We start from the raw sequence: 18,705 nt of genomic DNA, 5'->3' as shown, positions 1-18,705 counted from the left end.
ACTGTGGGCTGCTGTTTTGAGGATTAGAGAAATAATTCAGCAAAGCTAGTTCATGGTCGGTAGCTCCTAATTACTGTCGTGTAGCTGCACTGAGCAATGTAGTTGCTTAGCCACATGTTTCTACTTAAATTAAATTAACTTAGTAAAAGTTCATTTTCTCAGCAGCACTGGCCCCATTTCAAGTGCTCAACAGCCACCGATGCCTAGTGGCGTCCGTATTGTATACATAGTGTATAGTGCAGATATAGAACATTTCCATCATCACAGAATGTTCCATTGGATCGCACTGCTGTACATCATTAACTTTTGATTTTACACAGCTACCAGAGCTTAGCGCTGAGCAAAACTATTCTCTTTGAGTTGGAAACTCTCCTGAATGTTTACCTGTGGAGGTGAGAGTCTAATGAGGCCAGTCTTGGAAGGGTGTCCTTTGTTCACCAGAGATAGAAAGGAGTGATGTTTGTTTCCTAAATTAAGAGAGTCTATCTATACGCCAGAGATATTTCAGCCCTGAAAAGATGGGACGTTCATGCCAAGGTAAACCTCCAGAAAGGACTAATGCTTTCCACTGTGCATTTAACCAGACAACAACAGAAGAAAGGTGGGGGGAGGATTCCGACTTTTGGGTCAGCAGAGAAAACATTCTTTAGAGGTAGAATTTGGAAAGGACAGCTAATCTGTTTTCCAAACAAATTTTCGTAAATAACTGACAGGAGATGGGCTGCTTCTCTCAAAAGTATTAACCCAGATGATGGGGGTTAATCATTAAACCTTTTAGTTGGTGGCTTGCTTGTTTGTCTGATATTCTAATCCGGGTCACAGAATGGCTAAGGCAGCTTTAAGCGAAGGGTGGATTTTTTTCCCCTCCGTTTGTCTTGTGTTTTCCACTTTGAAAGAATGTTGTGGCTGCTCTTTTTTCTAGTGAGTGCTATTCATGCCGAACTCTGTCAGCCAGGTACGTAAGCCTTGAAACTTCAAAATAGATGAACAGTTTTCTAAATGATTGACAAGTCTCTGCCTGAAAGACTTCTTTATTTTTCTAAATCTGCCGTCGTGTCATGGCTTGAAAGTTGAGCCTGTGAATGTTTTATGAGTTTGAAATTAAAATTTCAGCCATTTAAGATGATTGCAGTTAAACTTCCGGAAGTATCTGGGGCAGTTTACTTGCAATTCTGTTGATTCGAGTTGCATTAAATATTAGCATCTATCAGGTTCCATTTTGGCAGATTTTATCATCATATAGTGCTCTCTGTCTTTTCTCTCTCTGGCAGATGCAGAAAATGCTTTTAAAGTGAGACTTAGTCTCAGAACAGCTCTGGGAGATAAAGCAGTAAGTGAAGAAACTTGTATGTTCCTTTAAAATTTTGTTTGCTGATAACACTGCTTTCTCTTCATAGTTATCTTAAACTTGTATAGATTGCTTCTAAAGACCTGAAATCTGATATTTTCTTAAAGCAAAAAAGATTGTAGTGAAATAGAAATTGTTAGTAAAGTGATTTTGCCTGAAGTATTTAATCTGCAGTGTGTGCTGGAAAATATGTGAAGTTCTGTGCTGCCCCAAACAATTTTGCAAGCCTGCACGTTTCAGCCTAGCAGAGTGGAGCAGAGGGGCCTGAGTCAGGCTCTCAGGTGTGGGCTGGGCTCTGCTCCTCACCGTTGTGGTCATTTGAACTTTGTCAGTGACTTTTCTCATCATTGAAAGGAGGGCACATTTCACCCGCATGAGATCTTTCATGGCACAAAACGTTCCAATTCTCAGGTGAGGTTTCTTCAATTCTTCTCAGATGTCAAAGTAATAGCATGAAATATATGCTTATGAAATTAAAGTTAAAAAAATACTCATGGGGCTCCGGTAGCTATAGGAACAGTAAAGACTGTTGAATTAATAAGATGGAGTTGTGTCATTCTAGTTTTGGTTTTCCGGCATGGTCTGTGACCATTTTCCCGAATAGAAGGTGATAGTAAGACGCCTCAGGCTAGAGATGATAAAAGAGTGCTAAAGATAGTTGGAAGTATTCAGTTGGCAGGGCAATCCACCGTTTTGTTTGCTCGCTCCGTGAGTAATAATCATTCTAACCGCCACCATTCCTTGAGAACTTAGTTTACTTTCTAGCTGGGACCCTTCTAATCACTTTGCTCACATCAGCTCATTTAGCCCTCACAACAACCCTTTGAGGAAGGTGGCATGGGTATTCCCATTCTCATTAGGTGGATGAGAAAACTGAGGTGCAGAGACATTACGTGGCCTACTCAAGATGTCAAGTCAGCAAGGGGCAGGGGTCAGGTTTGAACCCAGGCAGTCTGACTGCAGAATCCACCATCTCTGCCAGTGCGTAGGGTTGCTTATCCCAGGATCCTCTGAGGGCAGGCACCGTGCTGGATGCTGGGGATGCAGTGCAGCTAAAACCAGGCTTATCCTTGCCCTAGGGGAGCTTATAGTAGTGGAATTGGTTGCATATTAATGAACCAAATGCAAGTGTGTAATCTTGGCAAGCGTTACAGGGAGGAGAAGTACGTAGGGGCTTTGGCCTCATGTGGGGCCGCAGGGACTGGCATTTGCTGTGAGGTCTAAAGCAGGAGTAAAAGTGAACCAGGGGATGAAAGGAAAGAGGGTGGTGGGACCAGCACATGCAAAGGCTTATTATAGGAAGGAACTTGGGGAGAGTGAAGGGTGGAAGGAGGGCAAGGTGCCTGGAAGTGGAGCAGTGGGGAGGACCATGGCGCATGATGAGCTTCGGGTGGAAGGAAGGGTCAGGCCAAAGAATGTGTGGACTGTGTTGAGGAGTTTTGATGTTATATATATATATGTATATATATATATTTTTAATTAATGTATCTATTTATTTATTTTTGGCTGCGTTGGGTCTTTGTTGCTGTGCACGGGCTTTTCTCTAGTTGCAGCGAGCGGGGCTACTCTCTGTTGCTGTGCACGGGCTTCTCGTTGCGGTGGCTTCTCTTGTTGCAGAACACGGGCTCTAGGCATGCTGGCTTCCGTAGTTGTGGCACGTGGGCTCTAGAACGCAGGCTCAGTAGTTGTGGCATGCGGGCTCAGTAGTTGCGGCTCACAGGCTCTAGAGCGCAGCCTCAGTAGTTGTGGCGCACGAGCTCAGTAGTTGCGGCTCACGGGCTCTAGAGCGCAGCCTCAGTAGTTGTGGCGCACGGGCTTAGTTGCTCCATGGCATGTGGGGTCTTCCCGGACCAGGGCTCGAACCTGTGTCCCCTGCATTGCCAGGCAGACTGCTAACCACTGCACCATCAGGGAAGTCCTTGATATTATCTTTAAAGCGACGAGGAGTTTCGTGGAAGGGGCGTCATGACAGAATTTGTGTTTACAAGACACTTTGGCTACAGTGTGGAAGACAGAGTCCAGGCGCCTGGAGTAGAGAGGAGGAGCCAGTTGGGAGGCAGGTGGAGTAGTGCAGGTGGGAGATGATGGCTATTTGGAGTATGGTGTGTTGGTGGAGGGGGGGGGCAGTGAAGGGATTTGAGAGTCACGGGGATGGGATGACAAGGAAGAGAGGACGACGGGTGAAGCATAAGCTTTTGTTTCTAATTATGCAGCTGGATGCCTGATGGCCCATTTATGAGTCAGGGAACCAAGAACCAACAAGAAAACCATGGCTTTAATTTTGGACTTACTGAGTTTGAGGTATTATTGACAAACAGGCAAGGACAGAGCTGGCTTGAGATACACATTCCTGCGTCACCTGCACTGAGGTGGTAATGACAGTGCTGAGGGAGAAAGCGGAGGGTGGCAAGAGGAGAGGGGCTAGCCTTGAGTTTAGCGATTCTCGAAAGCTTAAAGCCCTTGTAGAGGAGGGTGAACCTGCAAAGGAGGCAGAGGGGCAGGAGGACAACCAGGACGATGCTGTATCACGAAAGGGAAGAGAGTGCCTTCAGATGAAGGGACTGTTCAAAGCATCAAATGCTGTTGAGAGGCCAAGCGAGGCGTGGCTGAAAACTGCTCATTGTGTTGAGCAACGTGAAGGTCATTGGTAACGTGAGAGAGCCGCTTTGTGGAGTGGAGTGATTGGAAGGCAGATGGTGGAGGAGGTTAAGAATAAGTGGGCAATGGGGCTTCCCTGGTGGCACAGTGGTTAAGAATCTGCCTGCCAATGCAGGGCACACGGGTTTGAGCCCTAGGTCCGGGAAGATCCCACATGCTGCGGAGCAGCTAAGCCCGTGTGCCACAACTACTGAGCCTGCGCTTTAGAGCCTGCAAGCCACAATTGCTGAAGCCCATGTGCCACAACTGCTGAGCCCGCGTGCCTAGAGCCCGTGCTCCGCAACAAGAGAAGCCACCACAATGAGGCCTGCTCACCGCAATGAAGAGTAGCCCCTGCTCGCCGCAACTAGAGAAAAGCCCACGCACAACAACGAAGACCCAACACAGCCAAAAATAAATAAAATAAATAAATTTATATATAAAAAAAAAGAGTAAGTGGGCAGTGACCATGTAAAGACAGAAGGATGGACAACTCCTTTGGGAATTTTGGCTCTGAAGGGCAGGAGAGAGACAGCAATGGGTAGAAGAAGGAGGACTGAATAAAGTGATTTAGTTTTGCTGTTGTTTTAATGGGAAAGAGTTGAGCGTGGTTCAGAGTCAATGGACAGCCTCCAGTCAGCACTGAATGCACAGAAGAGAGGGGAAAACTGTATTGTTTAGATCCTGGGAAGGGCCGAATGGAAGCGTTCCTAATAGAGGTGGACAGAACAGCCGTTGACAGGAGGAGAAACACCACATCTGGCCCTTCGGGGGAGGATGTGGATAAGACATGTGCGTATGGAGGAAGTTTTGTACTTGGTGTCAGGAGGGCGGGGGAGTGTGAGTGGATGACTCGAGATGTATCAGTAACTTAGGAAACAAGAGCTCCTAGTGAGAGTGAGGTTTGAGGGAAGCACTGAGATTTGGGGAGGCCTGAAGGAGCTTTGAAATAGTCATTGTGAAGTTTGAGAGAGAGAAAACTGATGGAGAATCCTAAGGGGATCCCGGGCAATTTGGGAGTAGGTCATCATGAGTTTAGAGTTAAGCCACAGAACCTGTTTTGTGATTTTCTCCAGTTACACTTGATTACCACCTAAAATGTGGGGTCAGCCACTTCAGTTTGCTAGGGCTGCTGTAACACAGTACCACAGATTGAGTGGCTTAAACAACAGAAATTTGTTTTTCTCTCATTCTGGAGGCTGGAAGTCCAAGATCAAGGTGTCAGCGGGGTCGGTTCCTTCTGAGTTCTGTGAGGGAGGGATGTGTTCCAGGGCTCTCCCCTTGGCTTCTAGATGGCTGTCTTCTCCCTGTGTCTACACGTCTTCCCTCTGTATGTGTCTGTGACAAATCTCCTGTTCTTCCAAGGACACCCGTCATATTGGATTAGGGCCCACCCTAGTGATCTAATTGTAACCTGATCACCTCTGTAAAGACACTATCTCCATATATGGTTCTATTCTGAGGTACTGGGGGGTTAGGATTTTAACATATGAATTTCTTTGTAGGGGGGTACAGTTCAGCCCATAATACACACATACACTCAAGTTTTCAGCTAAGAGTATAAAAAGTAAAATTGTACCAGTGTTAATAAAGGGAAGGAAGCTGAGAAGGGGAGTCAGTTTATGAGGGAAAGGTGAAAGGGAAGAAGGGAATCAACTGTTTATGTCCAGGATGAGATGTCCAAGTGACCTGTTTGTTGACTGGCTACTAATACTGCAGATTTGGAAGAAGATAATGCAATGGGAAACACACCACACTTACAATGATAGAATAGCCGGGAAACTCTATCCTGAACATTATGGTGACATGATTTATCATGGTCTCCAGTCTTTATTGTATGAGGAAGATGAGAGAGAGACACAGACAGACACACACCAACACCAGTGTGGCCACAGTTAGAACCCAGTGGACCAATTTTTACCCCATGCCTCTTCACTTTACCTTCGGTTTTACTTCTCTTTCAGTACGCCTGGGATACAAATGAAGAATATCTCTTCAAAGCGATGGTGGCTTTCTCCATGAGAAGAGTTCCCAACAGAGAAGGAACTGAGTAAGTAAGCAATGAAAAGTCTAAATTGATTGTTTGCAAGTATTATTTGAGACAGGACATTAATTCAAAACTCAATCTTGAAAATAAGGTATACATCTAATTTTTAAGGGACCCACATTTTAATTCAACATTAAAAAGAACCTTTATAATCTAGCTCAGCTTACAGTTTATATCATGTTCTAACAATGCTCTTCATTCAATAGGCACTATGAAGATAAATATAAAAATTTGTAGTTACATGTCATAAGCTTTCTACATTTCTCTCTCTCTCTGCATATATATATTATATAAGTTGAAGTTATATAAGTTGAAGATTAAGATGCTGACAAGGTAGATTTCATTCTGAGGCCTCTTCTTTCAGCTTGTAGGCAACACCAGATCTTTGTATGCTCACACGACCTCTTCTTTGTTGAGGGGGAAGTGGCAGGGGAGAGAGTGAGCATTCTGGTGCCTTTTTGGATGAGGGCGCTAATCCTCTCTATCAGGGCTCCACCATTATGACCTCATTTAACTGTAATTATCTCCTTATAGGCCCTATCTCCAAATATTAATACATTCACATTTGGGGTTAGGACTTCAATATATGAACTTGGGGGGCAAGGGGATAAGTGCATAGCACTCATTTTGAAAATAACTTACATATGTATAGGTTCATTGCACTGTTGGTATCTATCATAGCACCTTGTTTATTTTCTTCAAAGCCTTAGTACAACTTTTAATAGTTTTACATTTGAATCTGTTCTTCCAAAGGAATCTTCCCTATTTGTGATGTTTCCTTCCATCTCCATTTGTGATTAGGGTAACACTCCTGGTTTCTCTCTACTCCCTTACTTCACTCTTCCCTTGAGAGGTGAAATGACTGATTTGATTGGTGGGCTGGAGGGATAAACTGGGCATGGGTTCCCTTCTCTTGAGGAGCCGGCCTGCCCTCAGCATGCATTTTTCTGTGCTGCCCCTCACACTAAGTACAGAATCAGGCCCTGCCTGGGCAAGCTTACACACCCACACGGCTGTCCGTGCTGTCTGTAGCTGTAGACTGTTTAGATTGGTAGGTGCCAGATCCTAAGGTGTTAAATATCTTGCATAGTACACCAGAATATGGCGATACCTGCCTCGGTTCAGCTCTGCCTGGGTCACTATAGATGAATTTATCTCATCGCAGGATATTTTTAAAATTAGGAAGGAAATTTGCCTTTTATTTTGGTCTCCTGTCTGCTTCATTCTTTTGTCTTAATTTTATTGAGAACTTGGCAGAGAGGGTTTCTATTTTTGTCTTCCTCAGACCCACAATGTATTATGCATGGGCTGTGAATATAAGGGATAAAACAGAAGAGTAAAATTTGGGGGAGCAAAATAAACATATGATATGTGGATTTGCGTGTACACAAACACACACATATATACACAACACACATATGTATTTTTTCACACATATGTACTTTAAGATACGTAACATATTCACATGATTCAAAAAATTAAAAGAAGGAGGTGTAAGGTAAACAAAATGATGCCCTACGTGAACTTTACTCTTGTTTTATAGATTTTTAGAAAAGATATATTTGCCTTTATCTTATGCCTTTAAATGGAAGCATTCTTTCCAAAACAATTTATAATAACCTTTTAAAAATTAAAATGAGGGCTTCCCTGGTGGCGCATTGGCAGGGAGTCCGCCTGCCAATGCAGGGGACACGGGTTCATGCCCCGGTCTGGGAAGATCCCACGTGCCGCGGAGCGGCTGGGCCCATGAGCCATGGCCGCTGAGCCTGCGCGTCCGGAGCCTGTGCTCCGCAACAGGAGAGGCCACAACAGTTAGAGGCCCACGTACCACAAAAAAAAAAAAAAAAAAATTAAAATGAGAAGATTGCCTTCCAAAAAATAAAAAAGGAAAAATATAAGGAGAAGAGGGAACCCACGTACACCATTGGTGGGGACGTAAATTGTACAGCCACTGTGGAAAACAGTATGGAGGTTTCTCAAAAAACTAAACATAGAACTACCATATGACCCCACAATTCCATTCCTGGGTATATATCAGAGAAAAAGGAAAACCCTAACTCAAAAAGATACATGCACCCCAATGTACACAGCAGTGTTATTTACAATAGCCAAGACATGGAAGCCACCTAAGTGTCCATCAACAGAAGGATGGATAAAGAAGATGTGGTGTACACACACACACACACAGACACACACACACACACAGACACATCCATGTATATACATATACATACAATGGAATACTACTCAACCGAAAAAATGAATGAAAATTTGCAACAACGCGGATGGACTTGGGAGGGTATTATGCTTAGTGAAATAATAAGACGAGTACTGTATGTTATCACTTATATGTGGAATCTAAAAAATAAAGTAGTGAGTATAATGAAAAGAAACACACAGATATAGAGAACAAGCTAGTGGTTCCCACTGGGGAGAGGGAAGGGGGAGGGGCAAGATAGGGGTAGGGGATTAAGAGGTACAAACTACTATATATAAAATAAATAAGCTACAAGGATATATTATACAGCACAGAGAATATAGCCAGTATTTTATAATAGCTATAAATGGAGTTATAGCCTTTAAAATTGTGAATCACTGTGTTGTACACAGTGTACAACACAGTACAGTGTACAATACAGTGTACATATAATATTGTACATAAAACTATACCTCAATTTTCAAAAACGAAAGAAAAGAGAAAAATATAAGGAAAACAGCCACTGGTCGTCTCACAATGCTAGCCCCTCAACTAGTCGCTTTTTATCTTATTGTCATTTTTCATCAACAGATTTTATACATCGCTGTGTTCATTGTATCATTACTTCCTCTTAGTACCTAAATTTCACCTTGTAAATGACTATGTTGTATCACGTTTCCATTCTTAGGAAAAGTTAATTTAAATATGCAACATTTCAGATTAGTTTTGAGGAATTCACTTTGGGAATTTGATTTTTCGGAACCCGGACATTGTAGGAGTCTGTGAATATGTAATCTGGTTTATTTGCAAAGGTGTTTTAATTGGAACTGGGTGCATAGGCTCTATAGAGGCTTTTGTTGCCAATGTCAGTTGAAAAATTGAAAAGCGCACACCTAGATTGGGGTCAACAAATTGTTTTCCTGTAAATGCTCAGGCAGCTTGAGTCCCAGCAAGCAGTACTGCTCTCAGGGGGCTGAGGGATGAGGGCTGCCTCATGAATCAGGATGGGCTTAAGATGCAGTACAAGTGCTGCCCCCTAACGGTGGCTGCTTCTTTACATGAGCAGGTTTCCTCTATGGGAAAGGGCACCACACAATGCAAGATGAATTGAAAACAACTTCCCAGACAGGCTGCCTCTCCAGAGTGTGGTGGGTAATAGAAAGGCACCACTAGCTTGGCAAATGGATCCGATTTTAAATGTGCTTTTCCGAGGTCTTTTGGTGCCAGTGTGAGGCAGAGTGGATTCTAGAGGGTGGGAAGTATGCCTGTTAGGATGGCTTTAGGGATTCAAATCTTGAACATTGGCCGATTTTTTAAATCGTTTTTTTCCTATCCTGTCACTGCTTATTCTATGGATACTGCAGAAAACTTAGAGCTACTGAGATGCACTGGGTGGAAGATGTAAAGAGTAACTCACTACAGATAGTCAAATAATGAACAGAGTAATGAAGACTCTTCGTCCCACCTTTCACTCAGTCCTAACTACGGCATCTCATATCAAGCGCGATCACCTCCAGTGACACAGGGCTCAGTGTCTCCTCTGCATATCTGGGAACATACCGCCAGCCTACCCTTGACCCAGTATAAGCTGGATTGACTCTGCCAGAGGGTGTTCTTTCTAAAGCGAGGTCCTGGCCACATCCATGAAGGACTTGCAGGAGAGCTGAACGGGTCCAGTCACCATGACCCCAAGCGGGCAGTGGAAGAGAAGGTCGAGGGTCCGAGAGGCAGAGGGCGAGGCCCTGCAGGGAGGGTGCGGCGTGTCCACGGCCTTCCCCGCAGGACAGGGGCGGGGATGGGTCCCGGTGCGGGTGCACCACGCAGCCCGCTGGGAGCTGACAGCTGGGTCCATGTGATGGGCGTCCACTAGCGCCCAGGCCACACTAGTGGCCCCCTTGCGTGTTCCCCTGCCCACCTCAGGTCAGGCAGAGCTGCTAGTAGAGAGAGGAGTCGTCTGCGAGAGGAGAGAAGGGCACATCACTCCCCAGCTTGCAGACGTTCCCAGGGCCACTTCCAGCTGCCACCAGAGTAGCAGCACCTGGAGCGCGAGCCACCGTGATGGTGTCCCCAGCCACTGCCACTGTCCCGTGGGTGGAACAGAAATGGTGCCTGCCTCTTAACTGGAGAAGTCTGAAGGCAAAGGCTGGCTTGAGCCTCCATGGCTGGGTGAGAGAGGGCGGCTTTGCCAACAGCCTGCACTCGGACGGCTGCCCGCCCGGGGCCAAGCAGAGGCCTCCGGAGGGAGCTGCACGAGTCGCTGCCTGTGGGGCCCGAGATCCAAGTGCAGGGCAAAGGGAAGGCGGCAGAGCGGGCAGGGAGGGGCGAGATGGAAGCCTTCGGCCCTGGCCAGAGTGCGTCGTCCTTGTCAGGGGAAGGGGCAGTGCACAGGTCCCCAGACGGTCTCCTGAGGCCCCCCGGGTGCACTCTGGGTGGAGAACGCGAGGACCCGCCCCGGCAGGGGCCACCAGCGGCCAGAGGGCAGCACAAGGAGCCTGGCTAGGGAAAAAGAAGCTTGCCTTTTTCTCTGCTGTCGGATCCCCGCGCTCTCCCACCTCCCTTTTCCATCCCCCGGTGAGCGGGACTGCGGGGAGGTAAGGGGCGAAGCGCAGGAGGGGTGGAGCCAGGAGAGTAAAAGAACAGAGCAGGCCTCTGAGGCCAGCACGGCCGGGGCGAGGGAAGCCCTGTGTTAGGGGCGGGAAGACAGTTCGTCTAGGTTTTGATCAGACCAGACCGGCCTGAGCTCTTCAAGGGCCAGAAGTGACAGGCAAGCTCCATTGCGCCTCCTCGAGGTGCTGTCAGGGAGTGAGGGAGAGAAAGAGCTGACAGAGCGCCCAAGGCAGTGGCGTGAGAAGCAGAAGCCTCTTCTTCACGGCGCTCCCCTGAGGCCGCCTGTGCCCTACACTGCTGGATGGGGGCCAGAGAATTAAGTAACCTCTGTTGGAAGCCTGCTGTGTAGGCTGCTGGGTAGGCCCTGAGATTTAAATGATGGGTAAATCCAGGTCCCACACAGCACAGGCCCACACCCAAGAAGCCGGCCCTGGGAGTCATGGAAGACGGACGAAATGTGACAGAAACAAGACAGTTCCTTTGAAAGCATTACTTACAAATCTTGATATCAAGTGGTTTTCTTGCTCTTCCCTGGATTTTCTTAAAAGTAGAATGGAAGAGAGAAGGACAAGTTTAAGTGGTAGAAAGTTCTGGTTTCATTAGATCAGATTACTTGAAGGTTTCTTGGGACTTTGAAGATGGTAAACAGGTGTTTTCAAGTTTTTATAATAAGGTTTAGGCCAGATTTTCTAAAATAGTTTCATAGGAATTTTTAAATGTTGAAAGTATTATTATCTCAGGAAAATATGATTAAGTTTAAACTTTAGTCTATTTTCCAGGAAAACTGAGAAATCTAATTGCCTGGTTTACTCCAATATTGGTTGTTTAGAATAATTTATCATTTTTAGCAGGAGAGGCAGAAGTCTAACTCAGGCCTAGCGTTCCCTTTCTGAGGAAAATGCTGTAGGGCACGGAATGGATTTCTTCCTCTGCCTAATTATTCAAGGATAAGCCTTGTGATCTAAGAACGAACAACATGCTCTTGTATCCACGGTAAGGGGATTAACGGTCTCGTGCCTGTTAAACAGCAGCCCAGCTCCTGTTTAGTCCTTTGATTTCCAGAAACAAGAGCCCGATTCTTCCCACCCTAGTTGGCCCTGTCTGGCGCCACTGATGAGGAGTGGCAGTGGAGCCAGTTCTGAGACAGTTACCTTCAGACCAGGGCTCCCCACACTTGAGGGATGGGAGTGGACCCTTCTACCCTTTTAGTGATTTGCTGACAGGAGCGACTGTATATGTGTAAATACTACATACAGCTTTGTGAAGTAGTCGGACAAAATTGTTATTCCAGTGAATACAAAGAATTCCATCAGACCCATCTATATTTACAAATCTTGAAAGTGTAGGTTTGCTGTTTAGCTGTGCTAATGCCATTTCAGTCATTATTTATTTATTTTTATTGAGGTATAATGGACAGATCACATTATATTAGTTGCGGGTATACGACATAATGATTTGATATTTGTGTGTATTGTGAAATGATCACATCAGTAAGTCTAGTTAACATCCGTCACCGTGCATTGTGATATAATCTTTTTTCTTGTGATGAGAACTTTGTAAGATTTAGGCATTTCAGTTTATTCATTACATCAAAACATACTTTAAAAGACATGTTTAGTTCAGTAAGTGCTGTCGGCTGATTAATTTTTCATTTTGTGCAAATCTTAGAGGACATTCAGTGTGGTCACATTTAGAAGAAAGGGCGTGGAAGAAGTCACGCTGGTTGGACATAATCTATCACTGGAAGGAATCTGCATCTTTTGGTCACTAAGTAAATTATCTACTGAAATCTATAAATCACTCTTCGTGGTACTCCCTTTAGCACCCACTTTCCTTACATGTACACTTCCTCTTGGCTACCTCTATCTGCACTATATTCAGGAGTCTTCTTATACTAGAGAGTTGTCTGTGTTGTGTTGTCTGAATATTTGTGATTGGGGAAACAAAGTTTTAGGGAAGTAATCTCCCTCCTTTCCTTCCTCCCTTTTCTGTTTTTGCCGTGCTGGCCGAATTTACTTTCTCAGTTACTCTCTCTTGGAATAATGTAGAAACAGTGAGTAAAAACAGTGGAGCTCATTACTCCGTTCTGTTAGTTCATTCATCCATCTATTCATATCACAGTCACTGAGCGCCCACACGGGCCACACTTCAGGAATACAGGGCCTCACAGTGCAGGGTAGGCTTGGGCCTTGGCCTCGTGGCCCAGGGCCCAGAGAAGTCTTGTGTTGCAGATGGACAGAGTGTTTGATAGGCTCCCAGGGAACGCTCAGCTGATAAAATTGAAAACGGTGCTCAAAGCTTGGAGACTATGAAGCTCTACTGTGGGTAGAAATTAGAGCCCCTCCTGACAAAGACTGTGGACAAACCACGTGGAATCCAGAAGCCCTGTGCCCTCCCCTCTGTCCTGGGTCTGTTCTCCGACGGAGCATGGCGTCTTGTGGGCAGATCCGGGCATCTCGGGAGTTTTGGCTCCCACTTTGGTTTTAATCTTCTGGTGAGCTCACACTGTGACCTTGATCTTCAAGCGTCTTAATAGCACTAAACTCCTAGACCCGGCACTCATGGGCAAGGTCGTGCAATCTAAATGCCCCTGCAGTAGAACTCTTTTCCTAACCCTCCCTAACCATAGTAGCTAATCATTGTTAGCTCTTGGTAAACATCTGTGAGTGAATGAAGCATGCTTAACGTCCTGGCTCTTAAACCAGGGCCCCGTCTACTGGGCTGCAGTGGACACAAGCAGACGGTGTCCCACCCACCATTTCTCCCTCGTGTTGCACCTGAATCCCCTGGGCGGATACTCCCACGGTGAAGGTGGCGGGAATGGCCACAGTAGAAGGAGCTCCCCGCCGCCTGCATTTTTTCTCTTGTTGGACCTCAGTGTCTTACTCTTGCGGTACACAGGACGTCTGTTAATTTTCCAAAGGGTCATCCAGACAGGGAGGAAGCCCCAGCCCACGAGGGTGTCTCCATCGTTCTCTGCAGCCTCTGCCTTGCAGCTGGCTCCAGAAGCAGGGCTGTGCTTTCCCCTGGCCCTTTCCCCACAAGCTCGCTACTTTGGGAAGTGGGTTTACTCATTACCAGTTCAACTGCCTGGATCGGAACAAAATGTAAACACATCTCTGTAGTTCTGTTTCTATAGTTGATATTTGTAGAGCAGAAGCTTACTGTTTTGTGTGCTTAAAACCTTTGACTTACTTTTCCTGGCTAAACCATCATGTAGGAGGGATACTTACTGCTCTTCTACTGAGGAAGACCCTAAGCAGTTAACCGTACCCTCACTGACACACGAAGGTCTCAAGCCCTTTCTGGTAACTCACGCAGAGTGCAGTGCCTTGTCTCATGTCTAGCAAATGGCAGGTAGTAAACTTCAGAATAAAAGCTTGATTTATAGAGTTTCAGCCCAGGATGTTTTGTATGTAACAGTAACTGTCTCCATTGAAAATGTTGAGTTTAATATTTTCAGCCAGCAATTTTAATGTTTTGGACATCTTTATTTCTAAGTAGATAACATATTTTCCTGTTATTTGCTGAGGTGCTGTGTTAAAGCCTGAGCTGCCACCCAGTGGAAACATGGAATGAAGGACTTGAATTCGTAGTAAGGGATAGTGGGTTCCATGGTGATGGGGACAGAGGAAGCGCTTGGGCCACAGTGTGTCGATGCAGCTGTGTGCATCCCTCCTCCTGCCTTGGTTTCTTCATAGCACATCTCCCCACCTGTCAGTGTGTACATTTATTTAAATGTCTACCTTCTGTCTCCGCCCCCTTAGAAAGCGTGCTCCATGGGAGGGAGAAGGGACTTTGCTATGTTTACAGCTCATTCTCTGACTCTCTAGAGGGGAAACCTTGAAATTCATGTTTGAACAGTATTTGAAGAGGCTTTAGATAGAAAGAACAATACAGGCAAAGTGTCCAAATGACCATTTACTTGGTTTCCGGCCCCCTCTATTATGCCAGCAATATTATTTTGTATTGTTTTGATTTATATAAATGGCTTGTGCTACCCATAATATGCCACTTCCCGTCTTTTTCATTTGACAGTGTATTTTTGAGATATACCTTTTTAAAAAAAAAACGTGTAACTCTAGTTCCGTAGTTCCCAACTGGGGGTGATTTTTGTCCTTCAGCGAGCGTTTGGCAGTGGCTGGAGACATGTTTGATTGTTTTTACTGGAGGAGGTCCTGATGATATCGAGTCCACAGAGGCCAGGTTTGCTTCTAAACATCCTACAACGCACAGGGCATCCACATCATAGAATTATCTGGCCCAGACCGAACAGTGCAGAAACCCTGGGCTCTTTCTTTCCTTTAATCTGTGGAATAGTAGTCCCTTGATAGCAATACCATGTTCACTTTATCCCTTTCCCTGTTGGTGGACATTTAGCTTCTTCCAATTCTCTGCTGACAGGGAGGGCTGCGAAGAACATCCTCACCAGTGTGTGTGTGCGCGCGCGCGCGCGTGTATGTGTGTGTGTGTGTGTGTGTGTGTGTGTGTGTGTGTGTGTGTGTGTAAGAGTGTTTCTGGTGGCCGCACTGTGTTCTAGGAAACACTTCCAAATGCCGCTTCGGAAGGGCTGGACCCATCGACACCCACAGCACGGCCTGGGATTCCAATTCTCTGCATCATTTCCAGCATTTGATATTTTTTAACTTTTCAGTTTTGGCCAACCTGAAGATGATAAATGAGTAGCTCATTTTTAAAAACCGCATTGTCTGATTGTTAATAAGGCCCAAAACATGAGTCATTCGCACCCCACAGCATTCTGCAAAGTGGGGGATATGTTTTTGCCAAGCACACACCACTTCATGTTGTTCATCTCTGTGTCTTTGAAGAAGGCACATTTTGGGAGACCGGGCTTGACTGTTTCTGCCAGTAGAGGTCACTGTCCCTCAGTCGCTCTCCACCAGTGTCATTGTGCACTGCCCGCCCCGCCCCCTCCCCCCCAAACATCTGGCAGGGCCTGGAGACACGTTGTATGTTTACAATATGGATTATCTACTGGCACCTAGAGGATAGAGACCAGGGATTTTGCTAAAACCCTACAATGCAGAGGTCTGCACCCCACAAACAAAGACTTGTCTGGCCCCAACAGAGCCAGGGTGGAGAAACCATCATGTGGATGAAATCCTAATGTTTGAATCTTTGAAAGAAAGACCATGACAATCTCTAGGATAATGAAGCTATTTTAGTATTATTTAAAGTAAGAACAACCTTTAAACCGTATGAAGTGGCAATAGGGGAGAAGCACACCTTCCTGAGAAGGGTCCTCCGAGAAGGGTCTTCTCAGGGGCAAAGGCAGCAAGGGTGGGTGGGCAGGAGGGAGTGCAGGCCTGGACGTCAGCAGTGCTTCCTCGGGGCGGCCTTTGCAGGTAGGAGAGGTGGCTCTGGGGCTTGGCAGCTCCTGGCTGGACTGGAGGGAGCTGGCCTGGCGGTCCATGCCAGTGACTCAGGCAGGGGTAGGGCAGGTGTCAGCTGGGTAAAAGAAATGTGGGTTTGAGTGTTAGGAGGAGGTGGCCTTGGCTCTCAGGACTCAAGGGGGACGTCAGGCTGCAGGAGGCCCAGGCCCAGGAGTGCTGATCTGCCCCCATCTCTCCAGCGAGGCTCTGTGACTGTGCCCTGGGCGGGTGGGGGGTGGGGGGTGGCCTCACAGCAGGGTGGGCGGCAGGCAGGGAAGGCTCAGGCAGGGCTGCTGTCAGGCCGGGGCTCAGTGTCCTCTTCTCGGAGGCGCTTGCACCGGGAGCAGATGCTTCTTCTCAGAGGCCCCGGCCTGGGCACAAAGACAGGGACCACTCCATTCCTCATCACGGGCCGGAAGGCCGACAGCCTGGGCTCGGGGCTCTTGGACCTGAGAGGCCCGTCGAGCCGCCTTTGTCCTTCCTCGCATCGGCTGAGGGCCCTCAGCGCGGTCTCCTTGGCACAGGTGTCCAGGGACTCCTGGCTGGGCGGACACGTGGACAAGCTGCTTAGGCTTTCAACGGGGGCGGTACGGATGTCCACCAGGCTCTGCGTGTGGCAGGAGAGGCGGGCGTTCCACTGGGACCTCATCGTGAAACCGTTGCCATGGCCGGAAAACCCCAGCCCCGAGGAGGTGCGGAGGGGCGGCCCACTGGGAAGCGGCCACCTGCTGCGGAACCAGAGCCTGCGATCCTGGCGGCGGCGGCGGCGGTAGCACAGGATTTGGCACCCGTCCCGGCCCATCGGGAGGCAGGTTCCGCGGGCGGCCCGGTCCATGGGAACCATGGGGACCGGCGCTTCCGGGCGTGGGCTGGCTGCGTGGCCTTGGCCATGCCCAGGTACATGCTCAGGTAGCTGCCCATGCTCACGGGTCAGCGGGGTCGGACCTTCGACGGGCTTTGGCTTCTGGGCGGCCCCGAAGTCTGTAGACGCGAAGCTTACGGCGCTGAGGCGACCGTTGGCATCGGGGTGTGGGACGGTTCGTGGGGCGTCGGAACCTCTGGGCATGAGGTCCTGCGTGCGCCAGGCCGGGGCCTCGCGGACGCACCCGGGGCCTCGCAGACGGACCCGGGGCCTCGCGGACCCGGGGCCTCGTGGGGCGCACCTGTGTTCTGAGCACAGGGGATCCTTCAGCTCCCACTGCTGGCCCAGGTGCTTGGCTCTGGGTGGCGGGGGAGCCCTCCACTTTTTGCCCTTGACATTTAAAGGGAGAAAATATAATAATTTGTACCAGGCCCTGAAAATTGACTGAAGGGCGCTCTCTTTCATTACTGTAAAAATGAACAAAATGCACTTGAATGCTCCTTTAAGGAAAAAGAGCGAATTTACTTGTATTTCTACAGAGGCTGTGTGTTTCTTCTAGAATGGTTGCTAATGTCACTTTTTGTAATTTTATTCTTAAGGACCTGGTGAAAGCCTTTCGGGACTTATTTTTTAGCTCCGACAACGTTGGTTTGTTGTGGATTCTCCTCTTATTTTCTGCGTTCATAGATTTCATACATTCATATATAGATTGTCTCTAATCTGAACACTAATGCCATTTCTTTCTTGTCATTTCTACTGGTGATCCAGGTATATAGAGTAGAGTGAGGCACATTTCCAATTTATAGTTGGAAGCAGGTACTCGCAAAAACAGTGTTCAAAGCCTGCTGGTAAATGTTACAGCACTTCAGCCTGGGGGTCTGTTATTGGGCCGACCCCAGTTACTGGAGTAGGAGAGGGGTGGAAACAGTGGCCAACAGAGGAAGCAAGTCCTCGATCAACAGATTTGTCTGGTTCTGAGAGGTGGAAGGCTGAATGAAGAGGACACTAAAAAGATCCTGATGAGGAAACACAAAAGGCTTTTGTGTCAGAGAGGCCAAGAGTTGAGGAAACAGGGATGCTGTCAGCTAACAGGTGATGAAGAATGAGATACGTAATGCCCTCTACTGAGCCATTCTGTTTTTTCTTTCTTTTTTGGTAGATTCCTTATTTTAGGAATGATCCCCAAGTCTATGATTTTGAAATAAAGGAAATTTCCTATATTATTTTCTTCTTAGTAGGACATTTCTTCACCTCTTAAGACGGTAATAACACCAGAGTGGAATATCTAATGCAATTTGGTATTATTCGCTCATAATGTACTTTTTTTCTTCTCATCATCTGCAGAATTTCCCACGTCCTACTTTGCAATGTAACCCAGCGGGTGTCATTCTGGTTTGTGGTTACCGATCCTTCAAGGAATCACACCCTTCCTGCTGTTGAGGTACAGTCAGCCATAAGGTAATCACCGCTAAATATGCCTTCCACTGGTAAATCAAGGTATTGATTAATTCAGCTGTTTTGATAGATTTTGAAGACTTCTCTCTCTGGTTCACAGTGATTTATTTATTAAGATGTCAAAGGTTTCATTTCGTTACTTTGGAATAGAGATTAGTA

The 18,705-nt window shown here is 46.9% G+C and overlaps 1 protein-coding gene across 3 annotated transcripts in view; it reads left to right on the top strand.

Moving 5' to 3' along the window:
- Positions 1 to 18,705, top strand: part of CLTRN (collectrin, amino acid transport regulator) — a 79,222-nt gene that overhangs the window by 40,322 nt on the left and 20,195 nt on the right. For 2 of the 3 annotated variants that reach the window (XM_049704457.1, XM_033427914.2), the window contains 3 exons: positions 1,272 to 1,330; positions 5,950 to 6,035; positions 18,436 to 18,549. In XM_049704457.1, coding sequence (XP_049560414.1) covers positions 1,272 to 1,330; positions 5,950 to 6,035; positions 18,436 to 18,549 — 259 coding nt within the window. Of the gene's footprint in view, positions 1 to 743; positions 956 to 1,271; positions 1,331 to 5,949; positions 6,036 to 18,435; positions 18,550 to 18,705 lie in introns of those variants that run through there. The other variant, XM_004269656.4, reaches the window with a different exon arrangement.

This window comes from Orcinus orca, chromosome X (assembly GCF_937001465.1).
Source record: "Orcinus orca chromosome X, mOrcOrc1.1, whole genome shotgun sequence".
NCBI classification, from domain to species: domain Eukaryota; kingdom Metazoa; phylum Chordata; class Mammalia; order Artiodactyla; family Delphinidae; genus Orcinus; species Orcinus orca.
The sequence above is the reverse complement of the archived record's forward strand: the minus strand, read 5'-3'. Positions and strand labels throughout refer to the sequence as shown.